General features: G+C 46.1%; 1 protein-coding gene and 1 long non-coding RNA gene across 2 annotated transcripts; one reads left to right on the top strand and one right to left on the bottom strand.

Moving 5' to 3' along the window:
- Positions 1–14: 14 nt before the first annotated feature.
- Positions 15–8984, bottom strand: LOC122464470. Its single transcript, XR_006288528.1, has 4 exons — positions 8741–8984; positions 3493–3663; positions 2825–2981; positions 15–526 (listed from the first exon to the last, which is right to left on the bottom strand). It is a non-coding gene; the product is annotated as an uncharacterized LOC122464470 (long non-coding RNA).
- Positions 679–3150, top strand: SOX17 (SRY-box transcription factor 17). The gene is made up of 2 exons (XM_037891615.2): positions 679–1222; positions 1935–3150. Exons 1-2 carry the CDS (start codon positions 925–927, stop codon positions 2834–2836), a joined length of 1200 nt encoding a protein of 399 aa, XP_037747543.1. The 5' UTR covers positions 679–924; the 3' UTR covers positions 2837–3150.
- Positions 8985–16469: the final 7485 nt, after the last annotated feature.

The raw sequence follows: 16469 nt of genomic DNA, 5'->3' as shown, positions 1-16469 counted from the left end.
CTCTCACACTCTAATGTTTAAGGACACTTGATGTTTTCTGACAGCATTGATATATTTAATTATAATACATTTAAAAAACAAAAATATTTCATAAAGAGACAATTAAAAGGCAATTTTTAGAACACCCTATAGCACTTATTTCAGAAAGAAATCGGTATAATTTTAACGTCACTTACACACCTTTCGATATAAAACACAACCAGGGACACGTTTCACGTTAAATAAACTGAGTGTTGCTTAGTTTCTAATACTGGGACACCAAACATGAAGCAGTTGATTTGTCAAGTTAAGACACAGAAGAGAGTCCATGTATGACATGATCTCCAGGGCCAATACAAACATTCCATCCAAAAGATCTCTCGTTATGCATGCCATTATACAGCCACCTCCAGTGTCTCCAGAGCTGAGGTTACAGCTAAGTATCGCTTGAAAATCTGCTCACATGGACGATTTCTTGGCCGAATAATTCCTCCCACCCTGAATCCCGGAAAAATCGGTCGCCGCCCGGCGCTGTCTGTCTTGTAACCTGCACAGGTAAAGAGGAGCTGGAAAGGGCGGGGCTGGGACTCTTCCATTCCCCGCTCGGAGCGTCGAGCCCCCTGTCACCTTCCCAGCCCAGACCCCGCCCCCGCCCCGCCATTGGCCGCGGCTCCGGGTAAATAGGGCCGCGCTCTGACAGCTGCCAGCAGTGAGCCGGGTGCCCCCCACCCCCCACCCGAGACCCTGCTTCAACCAGCGGCGTCCCCGCGCCCAGACCCCGCGCGCCCAGCCTGCCAGCGGCGCTGTCCCTGCTGCCCCAGCCGAGCCAGGGGAGAGGGCGCTGCTCGGAGCAGACGGTCCTTTGCCTCCCAGCTGTGCCCGGGGAGGGGTCGGAGGCGGGTCCGCTTCAGCCCGGCTCCTCCCGGTGGCTCCGGCTCCCCCGAGATGAGCAGCCCCGATGCGGGATACGCCAGCAGCGACGACCAGACGCAGGCAAGGTGCTCGCTCCCCATCATGATGCCGGCCCTGGGTCCCTGCCAGTGGGCAGAGTCCCTGAGCCCCCTCGCAGACGCCAAGGTGAAGAGTGAGGCGGCCCCGGCGGGGGCTGCGAGCAGCCGGGCCAAAAGCGAGTCCCGCATCCGCCGGCCCATGAACGCCTTCATGGTGTGGGCCAAGGACGAGCGCAAGCGGCTGGCGCAGCAGAACCCGGACCTGCACAACGCGGAGCTCAGCAAGATGCTGGGTGAGTGTCCGCTCGTGACCCGGCACCTGAGCCGGGCCAGGGGGGCTTTTCCCCTCCCACCGGCCCGGAGCTGGGACGCCCTGGGCGGTCCCCGCAGGCTGCGAGCGGCGTGCCGGGAACCTTAGCGAGTGCTGCTGGTACCTGCCCCGAGGGCGCGGCGGCTGCGGGGCCCGGGCTGGCGCGCTGGGGGCAGAGGGTATGGGAGAAATTGCTGGGTTAGCGAGGGGGCTGGGTTAGCGAGGGGAGCTAGAGGCTGGGGGTGGGGGAATGGAGAAGCTGGGGGTTGTGTGCGGGGCGCATGGGGAGTTGGGTGGGGAGGAGAGGCGGCCAGGTGGTGGGTGTGGGGCGCCCTGGGGGCGGCAGGGCGCCTGGGGGTGGGAGGCGCGCCCGGGGTGGGTAGGGGAGATGGAGCCGGCCGGGCGTGTGTGTGTGTAGGGGGGGCGCCCTGGGGGGATGGAGGCGGCTAGGCTCTGGTGGGGGGCGCGCCCGGGGTGGGTAGGGGAGATGGAGGCGGCCGAGCGTGTGTGTGCGCAGGGGGGGCGCACTGGGGGGATGGAGGCGGCTAGGCTCTGGTGGGGGCGCCCGGGGAGGGTGGGGGAGACGGAGGCGGCCGGGTGCCGGGTGGGGAGCGCACTGGCTGGATGGAGGCGGCCAGGGGCTCGCTGGGGGCGCACGGAAGAGCCGCAGGGTGACGCGCTGTGTCGCCCCGCAGGGAAGGCCTGGAAGGCGCTGTCGCTGGCGGAGAAGCGGCCGTTCGTGGAGGAGGCGGAGCGGCTGCGGGTGCAGCACATGCAGGACCATCCCAACTACAAGTACCGGCCGCGCCGGCGGAAGCAGGTGAAGCGCCTGAAGCGCGTGGAAAGCGGCTTCCTGCCGCACGGGCTGGCCGAGGCGCCGGGCGCCGGGCTGGCCAGCGAGGGCAGCAGGATGTGCGTGGAGAGCCTGGCCCTGCCCTACCCGGAGCAGGGCTACCCCGCCGTGCAGAGCGCGCTGCCCCCGGCGCTGGGCCACTACCGGGACTGCCAGCCCCTGGCTGCCGCCTTCGACGGCTACAACCTGCCGACCCCGGACCCCTCCCCGCTGGACGCGGCGGAGAGCGAGCCGGCCTTCTTCACGCCGCCCCTGCAGGACGAGTGTCAGCTGGCGCCCTACGCCTACCCCGCGGCCGAGTACCCCGCGCACGGCGCCGAGAGCCAGGCCGGCGGCGCGCTCCGCAGGCACCTGCCCCGCGCCGAGCCGCTGGGCCAGCTCAGCTCCCTGCAGAGCCTGCTGGGCTGCCAGGGCCCCCTGCACGCCTACTACGGGCAGCTGTGCCAGCCCGCCGGCCCGGCCCGCGCTCCCCAGCTCCCGCCGCAGCCCTGCCAGCCCTCGCCGCCGCCCGAGGCGCAGCAGTGCAGGGAGCCCCTGGAGCACCTGTCGCAGGACGACCTGCTGGGCGACGTGGATCGCACCGAATTCGAGCAGTACCTGCACTTCGCCTGCAAGCCCGAGCTCGGGCTCCACTTCCAGGGCCACGAAGCCGGCCTGCCCGCGCCGGACGCCCACGGGCCCATCTCCTCGGTGGTTTCGGATGCAAGTACTGCTGTGTATTACTGCACTTACCCAGACGTCTAAGACTCGCAGTCGCGGGGACTGTGGCGGACTCCCTGGCGCTGGGAAGCCTTGGACAGAAGGGTGTGTGCTTTGCTCCTATTTATGTAATTTATTGGAATCTTCACTGGAGCTATCCGACAACGAACCTGGCTCGAAAAGTACTCATCTGTTTGAGATAAAACATGGTTATTATAACATACAGGTAAGGGACTTCTATGTCTGGCTGACCTGCGACTGGTTCATCTGTTTTATATGTCAATGTCTTAGTCTGCTTTGTAAGAGTAATGATAAAAGTGGTGCCTCTTGCTCACAACGTTTTTACTAGTTAAACTTTTTTTAAAATGCCCCCTTAAAAGATTGACTCATTTTGTACTTTTAGAAATAAATATCTAAGATTTCTTATGCATTTGTTTTTCTGTACTAGCAGCATTCCTTTGTCGACCATGGAAACTTCAATCCTGCTCTAAGCAGAGAAATCAGGGAGTGGGGAAAATGCAATTATTGGCCTGTGAGCCATTCCTGCCATTAGATTAACTTGGGCAAAGGAATCTCTGGAAAGAAACGAGGTTTTTACTTGCCAAGTTTGGACTCTTAGTGCTGAAATAACCAGACCTACTATGCACTTATTTACCAAAATTTGGGACACACTACTGGCTTTTGTAAACAGTACTTCTTACCAGTCTAGAAGAGCAAACTAATATCCTTCGGCCAAATATTTTCTTTGTTGTACTTGGGTCCTCTTCAGAGATAGCGTAATACCTAGTTCAGGCTGATCCTTCAGCTGGGTTTAGGCTATTCTATTTTTATGAACTTCAGGCAGTTGCTCAGGGCCTCAGAAGCCATTGCTGCTGAAGGAAAAGTAACAAACAAGATTTCAAGGTAAGGTGCTTATTACTAGAAGTGGATCCCAGCCTAGCAAATAACTTCAAATGTGAACTTCCCCTCAGCTTCAGATCTAACGTTCCTGTTTAGGTACATCTCCGCCAGAAGGAAAAAAAATAGATGCATCAAAACCACCTCTGTAAAACACAAAGTCAAATGACATTTCTAGAAAGGACCTTGGATTTTGATTGGAGTGTCTGATGAAATATTTCATCAAGCAAACAAAAGATCAAATGTAATAAAAGTACCTACATACTAGAGGAGTCTTTGTGGAACAAACTAATGTTACCTCCTGGTGAGCTGGAATCTCAGATTGGATAACTGATCTTCTTCTTTGCAATTCAGGAAGGCCACTACTGCTTATTACCAACAGAGATAACTCTAGTTCTGGCCTGTGTTAGCAGCTCAACTTCAGATAATTGGGAATAACCTAATGTACACAAGCAGATTAATTTAATTTCAGATAAATACTCTACTAATACACATGGGCTGGTAAATATTAAGCAAGAGAATATAATTTTATGTAGTATCTGGTGATCAAGAGGCCAAATTCTGATCTCATCTCGGCCAGCATAAAGCCTGAATAAACTCATTGACATCAGTGGAGCTGGCTAGTTCATAGACTTCCAATAGAGTTATTCATGTCTAAATCAAATCATAATCTGGATCAAATTATTCTAAAGTGCTTTCTACTGCATTTAATGGAACAACAGTGAAGATGAGCACAGAACCCATGCTCTAGTACATAGTGGCAAGCTACAACACAGCAGGGCAAGAGTGGTAGCAAGAATGGTAAATTTCAGGGACCAAGAGCACTGATGTGGCCTGTATGTACTTTCATGCATCCTTCTAAGGCAAAGATGGTATACTATGCCAGTTTCTCTTATGCAGTGTTGGTGGTAAAAACAATGTAAAACAGAAAATCTAGAATGATCAGGTACAATACAATAATACAATTTTTTTTGTATTAGTTTTTCTTCTCCAAAATTGTTGTAGATATCGCAAAACTTAACATTTTACTGCTACATTAGTAAATGGTACAGGTGCAGTTAAATACACAAGTTTATATATATATATATAATATTAAGGCTGTGATCTTAAAAACTCAAAAAGTAGGAAGTTCAGCCCCTTTGTACTTTAACTACATGATCACATGCTCTTCTTTCTATTATATATATAAAAACTTGTGTATTTAACTGCACCTGTACCATTTACTAATGTAGCAGTAAAATGTTAAGTTTTGCGATATCTGCAACAATTTTGGAGAAGAAAAACTAATACAAAGAAAAATTGTATTATTGTATTGTACTTGATCATTCTAGATTTTCTGTTTTACATTGTTTTCACCACCAACACTGCATAAGAGAAACTGGCATAGTATACCATCTTTGCCTTAGAAGGATGCATGAAAGTACATACAGGCCACATCAGTGCTCTTGGTCCCTGAAATTTACCATTCTTGCTACCACTCTTGCCCTGTCATTACTTTGAAACCATTCTTTCCTACAGGATCCCTGCTTCATTCAGTGCATAGGATGAATGGTGTCCATTAAATGGGTAGCTATTCAATATTGCTTTTTAGCCTCATCATTCAGTGTTTGGCCCCAGGCATTTTTTTATTGCAGGCCAGCCAAACCTTGGAGTGAACACAAAATTAAGTTCTGCATGGGCTTTTCTATTGTGCTCTTATCATAATATTTTAGTTCTTTACACACAATGAATTATCTTCACATCACCCATGAGGTGAGGCAGTGGTATTATCCCCATTTTACATATGGGGAGGTGAGGCATAGACTACAGGCAAAAGTGTCAAGTTTTGAGATGCCTGGGGTCTGATTTTTTTTTTTTTCCAGAGTATTTGCCATTTTGTCTGTTCAGAGCAGAACTCCCATTGTCTTCAGCTGCAGCTGTGAGTACCTAGCACTTCTGCAAGCCAGATGCCAGGTTTCTCAAGCTGAGGTACCCAAAAAATGAGGAATACATAGAGGCAACCTATGAAAATTTTGGTTTATATGACTTGCCTAGCATCCCATAGGAGGCTACCACAAGGCTACCCTTTCTCTTGCTGCAGCCCACTCCCTCATATACTACACTTCCAACTTCTACCACACATGAGATAGGGGTCCTACAGAGAATAGCTTCAATCATTACACAACCCTGATTAATTCCCAGAGCACTGTTCAGTTTCTCACTGAATGAGGCAGTAATTGCTGAATTCCTCATTGAGGTAATGAGTAACTGGTTGCAGTAATAGGCTGTTAAATTCTATGTAGAGCTGGCATCATATGTGTGGATGGAGACTCATACTAGCCACTAGGTTTCACAGGCATTTGTTAAATAGCAAAGCAATACTGAGTTGCTGGAATAATTGATTCAGTTCCAAGTTTTGCAGGGAACTGTCTTCTTGTGACCACAGAACCTTTTTCCCCAATCCCCCAGCCTCTCTCTGTTCTCTTCTGTTCCCTCAGCTCCCACCCGGCTCATTGCTTCCCGCTGTCCACAGCGACTGCCCGCCATGCTCCACAGTCCTTAGCTCCTGCCCCCGTCTCCTCTCATGTCTCCACCCAGCTTCTTCCTCTATCCCCTACCTCTGGTTCTGCCCATGTTCTGCTTCTGTTCTCCAACCTCCTTCTGTTTCTGCCCTTGCCCTGATCTTTCTTTCCCTCCACAGGCTTCTATTTCCCTCCCTGCAAGCTCTTACCCTTGTTCCCCCTGCTACATCTCTTCCCTTCCCTGATGTACTCCCACCTGCATTCAGGTAAGACTGCCACCTCCTCACTGCCAGTGTGTCAGCAGGAGGACCATTAAGAGCACTGGAGAAAGAGTCTCCCTGCTGTTCATTCCAGTTCTCAGTGCTACAGTGGTTCCCAGATGGTAGCTGGTTGGGATCCTGGAAATGGGCGGGCAGAGCCCACCCACTGCTAAAGGACCTCCCCCAGCTTAAGGGGAGGATCCACAAGGTCCTGGATCTCAGTTAAGTATGGGGGACAACTAAAGACATAACAGGGACAGGAGTGAGGTCACAGGGCTAAATGGAGGGAACAGGACGGGGACACTGAGAAGAGAACCCCAGACAGCCCCCACTGGTGTCAGGGGAGCCAGCGGATGCCACCCAGAGGAACTCTGCCCGGATGCGTGAGACCAGGGAGGAGCAGAAGTAGGCCCCACAGTCACAGAGCTCCCCCTCGTCTACCATCCTTTTCCTGGTGGTGTAGTTGGCTACTTTGGCTAGGGCCAGGAGGAGGTTGGCGAGGAGGTCTCACGACTTAGTGGGGCCATGGATAGGGTGTGCAAATATAAACAAGTGTGGGGAGAAGTGCAGCCAGAACTTCAACAGGAGGTTCTGGAGGAGCCGGAACAGGGGCTGCAACCTGGCGCATGCCTGATACACGTGCACCAGGGTCTCCCTCACGCCGCAAAAGGGGCAGGTGTCTGGAATGGGGGTGAACCACGCCAAGAACATGCCTGTGCTCACAGCTCCATGAAGGAACCACCAACTGATATCCCCAGTGGGCCTCGGGACCAGGGTGGAGTATAGGCTGGCCCACTGGGGTTCCTCACCCTCCAGAGGTGGTAGGACATCCCGCCACTTCATGTCAGGGTGGGATGCTGGGGTGAGGACGTGAAGGGTGTGGAGCACGAGTGTGTACAGATGTTTCCTTGGCGCGGTCTGGAAACGAGCCGGCTGCAAGTCATGCAGCCGGCTCACAGTGAAGGGGTTGGGTGGCCGGATGCGTCCCCAGGGCATGAGCCTGATGAAAAGGTCCAGAGGGCTTGGGCTGTAGGATGTGTGGGGGACACCCTCTCGCAGGACCCGGTCGAGAGAGGCCCGAGCAGCAGGCGGTAAAGTGGCCCTTACCTCCTGAAGTAAAAGGAGCAGTTACAGCGAAAATGCAGCTCAGCCCTTGCATCTCTGGGATGGGGCTTGCTGAGTATGAACAGAATCAGAGAATTCTAACAAATCTACTGAACATGTTCAAACTGAGTCCCGTTTCCCCCCTCACCCTCCGAGACTTATAACGGCCAAATGGTAAATTTTTATGGATACTGCAAAAGGCATATCCCTGACACTGAGCAACCCCCCTGCTAAACTGAAAGTCTCTGTTCCAAAGAATCGAGTAGAATAAAATGATTGTAAGAGTTGTTTTAACATGACCATAACAATGTTTTCCCCCCTGGCTTAATTCTTCGAAATGGCTCAACCATTTTAGTTGAAGGTATCTCAAACACTTCAGCCTATGGCAGACACCTGCCTTAGAAAATTTCAGCCCAAATTGTTTAAGTCTTCAAAGTGAGTATTAGTGACTGAAAATAGGGTCTTTTCATGCAGAGGGTCAGACAAACTGTAACTAGAGGTGTTGCTATCTACACTCCCTATAGTACTAGTTCAGTATAATGACTTTGGCCTTGTCTACACACAAACTAGCACTGGTTTAACTAAAATCTATTTAAATCTAATTTAATTAAAACTGAGCAAGCCTCTGTGAAGATGATGTTAAATCATTTTTTAAAATGGCTTATGTAACTTTAGCGCCCTTGTGGCCAAGATGGAGTCTACTCTGCAGGCAGCTCTGGCCAGGAGAAGGCGTGCGCAGAAATGCAGCAGGAAAAATCCCTTCCACGCCAGGGGCATCTGTTCTAAACCCTGCAGAGCGAACACACCCACCCACCGGAAAAGTACAATGGATATAAGAAAGGGAAATATTTATTTACAGAGGGATGAGAGGAGAAAAACAAGGGGAAATATAGGGTTGCGTCCAAACCAAGGCCCCACAGGCCCAGTGGTAGCACAGTTTGAAAGGGCAAACACTGAGCAATGTATCTGCCCACAGAGTTCAGGAGTCCTGAGCAAAGTTCCAGTCCAGGGGTGAGTCTTGGGTGCTCCTGGTCATCTTCGGTGCCTGTAAACTTTCCCCAACAAACCCTTCCAGTGCCCTCTTCTGCTGCTCTCTGCAAAGCCACCCAGAGCAACCACCTCCCCACTTGACTAGCTACCACCTCCCTCCTTATTCCCAATGCAAAGTCACAAGCCCCAGTACTCACAGCCCCATGCAGCATGGGTCCAGCTGCAGCCTGTCCTTCTCTGGCAATTCCCACAGTGCTTCTCCTGACTCCTGTCCTGGGGTGTCCCCGATCAGCCACTCTGTCCCTGCCAGGCTTCAGACAGGTTCTCTGCTGCTTCACTTTGGGAGGGCCTGCTTGCTGCAGCTCTTCTCCCTGGAGCTCCAGAGTCACACCCTGGAGTTTCCCTCCTTCCTCTCACTGCTCTCCCGCCCCCCACTTAGGAAAAAGATTTAAAGGGGCCATGCTCTCTAAACCCCAAAGGGGTTATACTTATATTCATTTAGTTAGTCAATTCCTTGGGATCGGTCTACTCAGAAAACTCATTGATTTTACACAAACGTGTTCATAAGTGTCCACACAAGAAGACCACCAATTTCACTAAATTGATTTAGAAACCAATTTAATTAAATCAATTTAGCTTACTGAAGATTTTAAACATTCTCAGATTAAGAGGAGGGTTCTGGTAAAGGGGTTGGACCCATGTAATTAAATTATTAGTAACCAACTTAGTTGAGGCAGTGTGCCTTCTGTGTGTAGACCGCTTACCAAATTAAGCTAAATCAATATACATATTTTAAATATCAGTTTAAGAGTGTCCTCACAGGCATTTTCCCTGCTTTAACTAAATTGGTTTACACTTTAAACACACCTTTAATTAAACTGGTACATATCTGTGTATAGATCCGGGCTTTCTGACCAACTGTTTTGCTGAACTTGACAGCACTGAAGACCTTTCCGATAGAAAACAGGGACTACTTGTGTGATGTGTACTCATTATTCCTTCATCTTGTAGTTATGAGTTGCTCAGAGATTTTAAATAATAAATCTGCATTATTTTCTCACATGATATTGAGAATTTCAGCCAAGTGATAAATATCTTGATTAAACCTTTCTATGATGCATTGGTCAGAATGCTGGCCAGTGAGGAAGAGAGAAGAACAACTATTTCATACTACCGAAATGAGATTGCTCAGGAGCATTCTGAGTCAGATGAGAGTTGATGGACTATGCAATGAGACAGTATGAGCCATGATGCAGGTAACACTCATCGCGGAAAAGCTGAGGCAGTATCAGCTGAGATGGTTGGGTCATATGAGATGACAAGATGTGGGATATGTTGGCAAGAGAGTACAAGAGTTTTCGTGGGACAAGGACCACAAGAACAACCTAGAAAAAGGTGGTTTGAGATGCTGAATACATGAATAAGGTTGGTGTCAGCATGGAAGACACACTTGACAAGAACACTTGGAGATGAAAAACAAGACTGTTGATCCCGATTGATGGGATAAGATGATGAAGAAGCTATTGAGAATTTCAGATCAGATTCAGCTTTGAGGTGTAGCTATTAATGGCTTCTGGATTCAGTAATACTGTACTTTAGTACTTGTCACTTCAGGATAGCAAAGGACTTAAAAAACATTAATGAATTGTCACACAATAGCTATGTCAGAGAGGGAAACTGAGGCATTGAAAGGTTAAAGAACTTGTTCAATGTCACAGACAGTCTGTGGCAGAACTGAGAGGAGAACCCAGATAACCTGAGTAACTTAAAAAAAAATTAAGGCCATAAGCAGTATAAAATGTTGCAAAGCTAAGCTCAGTGTCCTAAACTGCTTTACCTTTAGGGCACCATGAGAACAACAGAAAATTCTAATGCTCAGTACAAAAAATGCTAGTTTAAATGTTCATAAATTTAAAATTGTCAAATGCCCACAAACTTGGCTCATTGTTAAAGTCGCTATGAGTTCCACAAACCAGCCTCGTGTACTGTTTCTACTTTCAGTAGTTTCTGAATGATTTGAGCACACCATTTATTATTGGAACATGTGAAAAGTGTGAAATGTTTTCACATACTGTATAGCTAATCATCAGGGTTAAGGTGCTTGAACTGAAAGTGTCAGCATTGTCTTAAGGCTTGTCTATACTGCAGGCTAAATCGATGCCACTGCAATCGCTGCAGCGTTGTCGATTTAGTGGCTCTGGTGAAGACGTGATGAGTTGATCGGAGAGCACTATCCCATTGACTTCAGTACACCACCTCCTCGAGAGGCAGAAGGTAAATCAGCTGGAGAGCATCTCCCGCCTACATAACACAGTGTAGACACCACAGTAGGCCAATGTAAGCTATGTCGCTCACGGGAGTGACTTTTTCACAGCCCTGAAGCAACTTAACTTACATCGACTTAAGAGGCAGTGTAGACCAGGCCTTAAATTTCAAATACCCCTCCTTTCAATATAAAATAATATATTTGTTATCCCAGCTGTATTGTAATACATAGCATTTGTAATATTATTTTGTCTGACATAGGGAAATGTCAAAGTAAGTTAAAAATATAATGTTATCGGAAGCTAAGTTCTTACAGCTTTAAAAAACACAAGAAACTCAACTGATAGTTTTCAGACGTAGGAGTGTAGCATCTTCTGTAACACTTTAACAAACAACAATTCAATGAAAGTCAAATATATTTCCATGCCTTTGCTTATCAGAGTAAAAACTTGTTTCATAGAGTATTCCTTGCAGTTATCAAGGGAATATAGTTATTGTTCATGTAAAGGGTGGCAGCTCCATTTACCCATAGAGAATATATTTAGGAACCAGCAATCTTGGGCTCTTTCCAAGGCATTGTGGAATTACTTTACAGTGTCTGATTTACTTTAAAGCTTCTTGTTATGGCAGTTTAGAAACAAAATTTATTCTGCACACATCCTGTTTAAAAGAAATTTTTCTCCTCTGTTAAACAAAGATAAAGAATATTAGAATATGTTTTTGCAGCTAAAGGTTGCATCTTGATTAGCTAAAAAGGTAAACCAATATTTGTGGATTCATGAACTGATCGTATGGCATGATGCAATTTTTTATTTCAAATATATAGGTTGTTATTTCTCACTTGCAAACTGGGCCTTAGGTTTAGTCATATTGTGCCATCATTATTTTGTTTTACCTTTTGAATTTTTTACCCAAGAATATTGGGGCAAGGGTGGGGGGGTTGTAAGCTAGCACGAATTAGAGAAAATTTCCGTGATTCTGTGCATTTTGTGTGTATTCAGAGAACATTCTTCTGTCAGGGAGTGAGATCCTGCTCACCGTGCTTATGTGAAAGCAACAGAAATCAACAAGAACTTTTCATGAGTAAGGCAAACATTTATTCATTTGTAATAACTATGAACAGGGTATATATTACTTATTGGATATGTAAATGAAATGCTATTAAAACACCAGTTAATAACAATATCTTGTATTTATGTAGAAACTTTGTTTCAGAATGATCTGAAAGCACTTAGAGAGTTTATACATGGAACCACTTCACTCACTGCTAATTTGGAATATGGCAGCAGTTCAATACCAACAAACATTTTTGATGTGTGATGGGAAATTAAGAATGTCATCCAATTAAAGCTACAGAGGGATAATTAGATAGGTAAAATGTGATCACCTAATCACGGATTTGTAGGATACAAGAGCTGTCACCTCTATCTTGATTGAAATCCACCACCTTATTTTCAGTGCAATTACTCTTGGAAGGGGGGATGGGAGAGGCACATGCAGAACTGCTACACAAGGAAGGAGGGGTGGTTCTGTGTTGAGGGGAGGAAGGAAGCTACTGTTTCTGTGCCTACTCAAATTCAGAATCTGGATCCCCCCCCGGCTATCAAGGATGCAAAGGAGGAACACCATCATTCTAAGCCATACACTGAAGTAGTGTCCACAAAAGAGCCATTGCATAATTTCCTCAAGCCCTCTTAGTTTCTGCATGAAAGGGCAGTGAGTTTCACCCTTATGTGAAATGTACAATGAGATCTTTAATTATTTATAAATTTAAGTGCCCCTGAAATACCATGGTGGTATTATCATTTCTGATTTTAGTTAAGAAATGGCTACCTACTAATTCGCCGACAGATACAGTGTCCCTTACATGTACACAACTGGCGTGGAGGGTAGCTAGCAGAAATTCCAGATGATAGGCTGGAATAGCAGTGCAGCGATATGGTGTGTTTGTGTAGGGGAGTGTTCTGGAGCCTTTTACTTTGGAGGAGTTGGGAAAATGAATTGTATCTTCCCAAATTCATCCTCACACTTCAAACATTGAAATTCACCCTAATTTCTGGGGCACCATCCATTCTGTCACTCCTTGAAAGGTTGTCTTTTGAAATTTCTGAGCCCTGGCAAGCAGAAAGAATAGGTTTTCACAATATTGGAACAAGGTTTATATATATATTATAAATTGGAATCCATGTTACCACAACAATAAGATTACATTTTAAAATACAAAAGAGTCAGGGCATGCACAAGTAAACTTGTCCAGTATGTACATAGGGAATCACATCCTCCCCTGGTGTTGCTCCATTGAAGTCAGATATTTATTAGCTTAACTAGCTATTGACAGTATTTTATATGTGCAGGATGAGCTAGTTAATGTTACTCTGAGACGTTACTCTCAGATCAGGTGTGATGAGTGCCTATAAATAATCTAACTTTTTTATTCCCTGACTTATTTTTAAATGTTTAACTTTAGCTCTGTCTTCATGTTGGTGTTTTTCTCCTTTACTCAGGTATTATGGTTGATTCAGCTTTTTATTTTTATTTTTTAGAAAATGGGGGGAAAGGAGAGAAAAAGAAACTGCCTGTGCAAGTTTGCATGTAAGGCCCATGCCTACTGTGGGGAAATTTACAACAGATCAGTGTGCAGCATGTTTACAGTGTTAGAACTGATGGGAGCTGTAGTGTAAATGAGGCTTCAGCAGCCAGATCAGTTTTCACCATTGTTGGTGAAGAGCAAGCATAGTTGAAATGGAAGTATGGGAAAGAGGTAGAAAGGATAGTCTAGTGTGGATAGGGCATTGGAGTAGGACTTAGAAGATCTAGGCTGCATTCATAGCTCAGCCACAAACTTCCTGTTTGCCCTTGGGCTAGTCACTTAATCTACTTGGTTCCCCGTCCCACATAACACAACCCTATATCGAGGGGTGAGGATAAAGTATTTTAATGGTTGTGAGCTACTACAGTGATGAGTGCCATAGAAGAACAGATCCAACCCTGGGAGCTTTCTCTACACTGCAGCTCTCATTCGCTCTACCACCAGTATAGCTGAAGTGAATTGTTTTTCGTAAATGTTTCCAGTGTAAAAGAAGCCCAACGGTCCCAATTACACTTTGAAGTTCACTCTTCATAATGATGGAGTGTGGAGAAAGTGGAGTTCATGTAGCGCTCATAAGGGAATGTCAGGGTGAGATTTACCTGTGCTCTGTCCTTTTAGGAATTGAAGGTCTGCAGAGGGGTTAAGGGGGGAAGCTCTGGGTACAGCAGCAGAGTTGTATGTACACTGAAAGGCATGGACTGAGTAGCAATGGGGGTTGTGCAAGCTGTGTTTGGGGTGATTTATACTAATTTTAATAAAATCCCAGTTTGAAAACTGTCCCTGCTCTTGGGAGTACAACATGTGGCGAGCATAGGCAGGAGAGGCTCAGTTGCAATGATCTGACCTCTCTGTGAGACAAATCTACCTAGAAGTGGCTGCAGACTGTCCAGGAAAAGGAGCCCATGAAGATTTGATTGTTTGCCAGCAGGATGGCTGGGAGAGAATTAGAGCCCATTCACCTGAAGGAAGGGGGACTTTGATATCAGTTGAAGAATGAGCTTTTAAGAGAACCCTGTGACTCTCTTGGCATATTTGGGACAAGTTGCAGCAAAATTAATAACAACAATAATAATTGCTTTAATCAAATGTATAAGAAGCTATTTTATAGTGAAGAGTTAGAAGAGCAGGGATTGTCTACACTACTAGCATTAAAAGATAAGATTTTGCATCTAATTCCTACCGCAAAAGAGGAGTCCACTGAAACACTTAAAGTAGAGACAATTCAGAAACAGTATGCTGACAAATTAAAAGTGCTTGACATACCGTTTTAGGAAAGCATGAAAGAAATTAAAAGGTAAACCCTCGTAAAAATCGTCACACCCACTCCAGACAATAGAACCCATTTTAAAAGAAGACTTTAAAATGACAGGACAGATAGGGAACTCTCTACAAAAGGATTGGTTAAGCCTAAACAGTTTGATTTATCAAATTGAAAGCTGGATTTAAAAGGGGTATATTGAGGCTAGATAACCCAAACTGTAATCAAGGCAGTTTGCCCATGATTGAGCCTCAGGAGCTACTTGGTGAGAAAATCTAATCTGAGCCTGCAAAACTGAGGACCATTTTATGGTTTTGTTACCAGGAAAAATATGTAACTGAACTTTATCTGCAGCTCTCAAGAGCAGCACAAGAGCCAAAAGAGGCACCTCAGGATTTCCTAGTTTGAACACTTGATTTGAAACAGAAGATATTGTTTGCTTCACAAGAAGTTGACTCTGAGCTAAGATATGACCCTTGACCCTGCCCTGGTACAAAGCAAGTTTCTCCATTCAATCCTGACAGAATTGCAGAATGACAATATTCGGGCTGTGATGCAACCTTATTTAAAAGATAATCAGAGAGACCTTATTGGAGAAACTGCACACTACTGTAAGTGATGAAGCAGAGAAACAAAAGGTGACTCACTGATGAATGAAATCAGGGAACTAAAGGCCGGTATTAATGAGATCAAAGGCGTGAAAGCCAAAATTAACATATTAAAGCAAGATGTCCAGACATGTAACAAAAGCACTCTTAATGGTCTGAATAGACAGGCAACCCCAGAGAAAGGAATGTGCTAGCTGCAGGCCATCTGGAAGAAGCAATACTTGACCACCGTTTCAGATGTGCCAGGAAGTCATGTAGGAAAATCACAAGAGAACAGAGACAAAGCTGTGTCACTGCATCTGATTTACCAGAAGCAGCCTACATTTGCCATCTTATACCCAAGCAGCAAACCAGAGTAGCTAATTTATTTGGAAAGAGATGTGCGATGTGGTGTTTCCTCAACAAAACTCAAGCCCTGTAGGACACATGCACAAGTGTGCCTGGTCTTGAGTCAGTGGGGGTGGAAAATAATCTCTCAGGGACATGCCTTAGAAAGCTTGAAGAGCTACTGGAAAGAGAAGATGGGGTTGAAAGCTATCAGTGGACCTCAAACCCCTTACAAAGAATGGATTGAAGTCCAGTTTCAATTAAGTAAATATGATGACATCTTAAATGTTTTGTTGCTGGTCACTCCACACAAATTAGAGAACTTGATCATTGGCTACAATTGAGGAGATAGTCAAAAACCACTGCTGTAATTCACCTGATGAGGCACCAGCACCTAGCCTCATTAGCAATATGAAATGTATATTTCCTCATTTTGGTATGGCAAAAGTGGAAGCACTTGTGAACTTCATCAAAACAGCAATTCAGACAATCTGTGCATTCTTAAAATGGAGAGAAGGGATGTAATTATCCCCAAAGGAAAAACCACTAATTTAACCTATTGGGCTCATACAGGCCTAGATACTGAAAGTTTGACAGTAATGTTTGAACCAGATGCTGCTGTTCACTGGCCTGAAGGTTTGGACATAAAATATCTCAAGAATAATCTTTCCAGATCCATATACCGGTCAATAACCCATCAAAACATACCATCATTTTGAAAGGACAAACTGTGCTAGGAAATTTACAGCAGATTAAATCTGAAATTCCTGGCAGTATTCATCATATAAAATAGTGACAGGCTGCATCAGTGTCAAAAGACAAAGTTGGGAGTACCAAGGATCCAGGACTAAGCCAGGAAGAGGAGAACATTCTCTAAA

Source organism: Chelonia mydas, chromosome 2 (assembly GCF_015237465.2).
Source record: "Chelonia mydas isolate rCheMyd1 chromosome 2, rCheMyd1.pri.v2, whole genome shotgun sequence".
In the NCBI taxonomy this organism is placed as follows: Eukaryota; Metazoa; Chordata; order Testudines; family Cheloniidae; genus Chelonia; species Chelonia mydas.
Note: the sequence above shows the minus strand (reverse complement) of the source record. Positions and strands in the feature narration are given on the sequence as shown.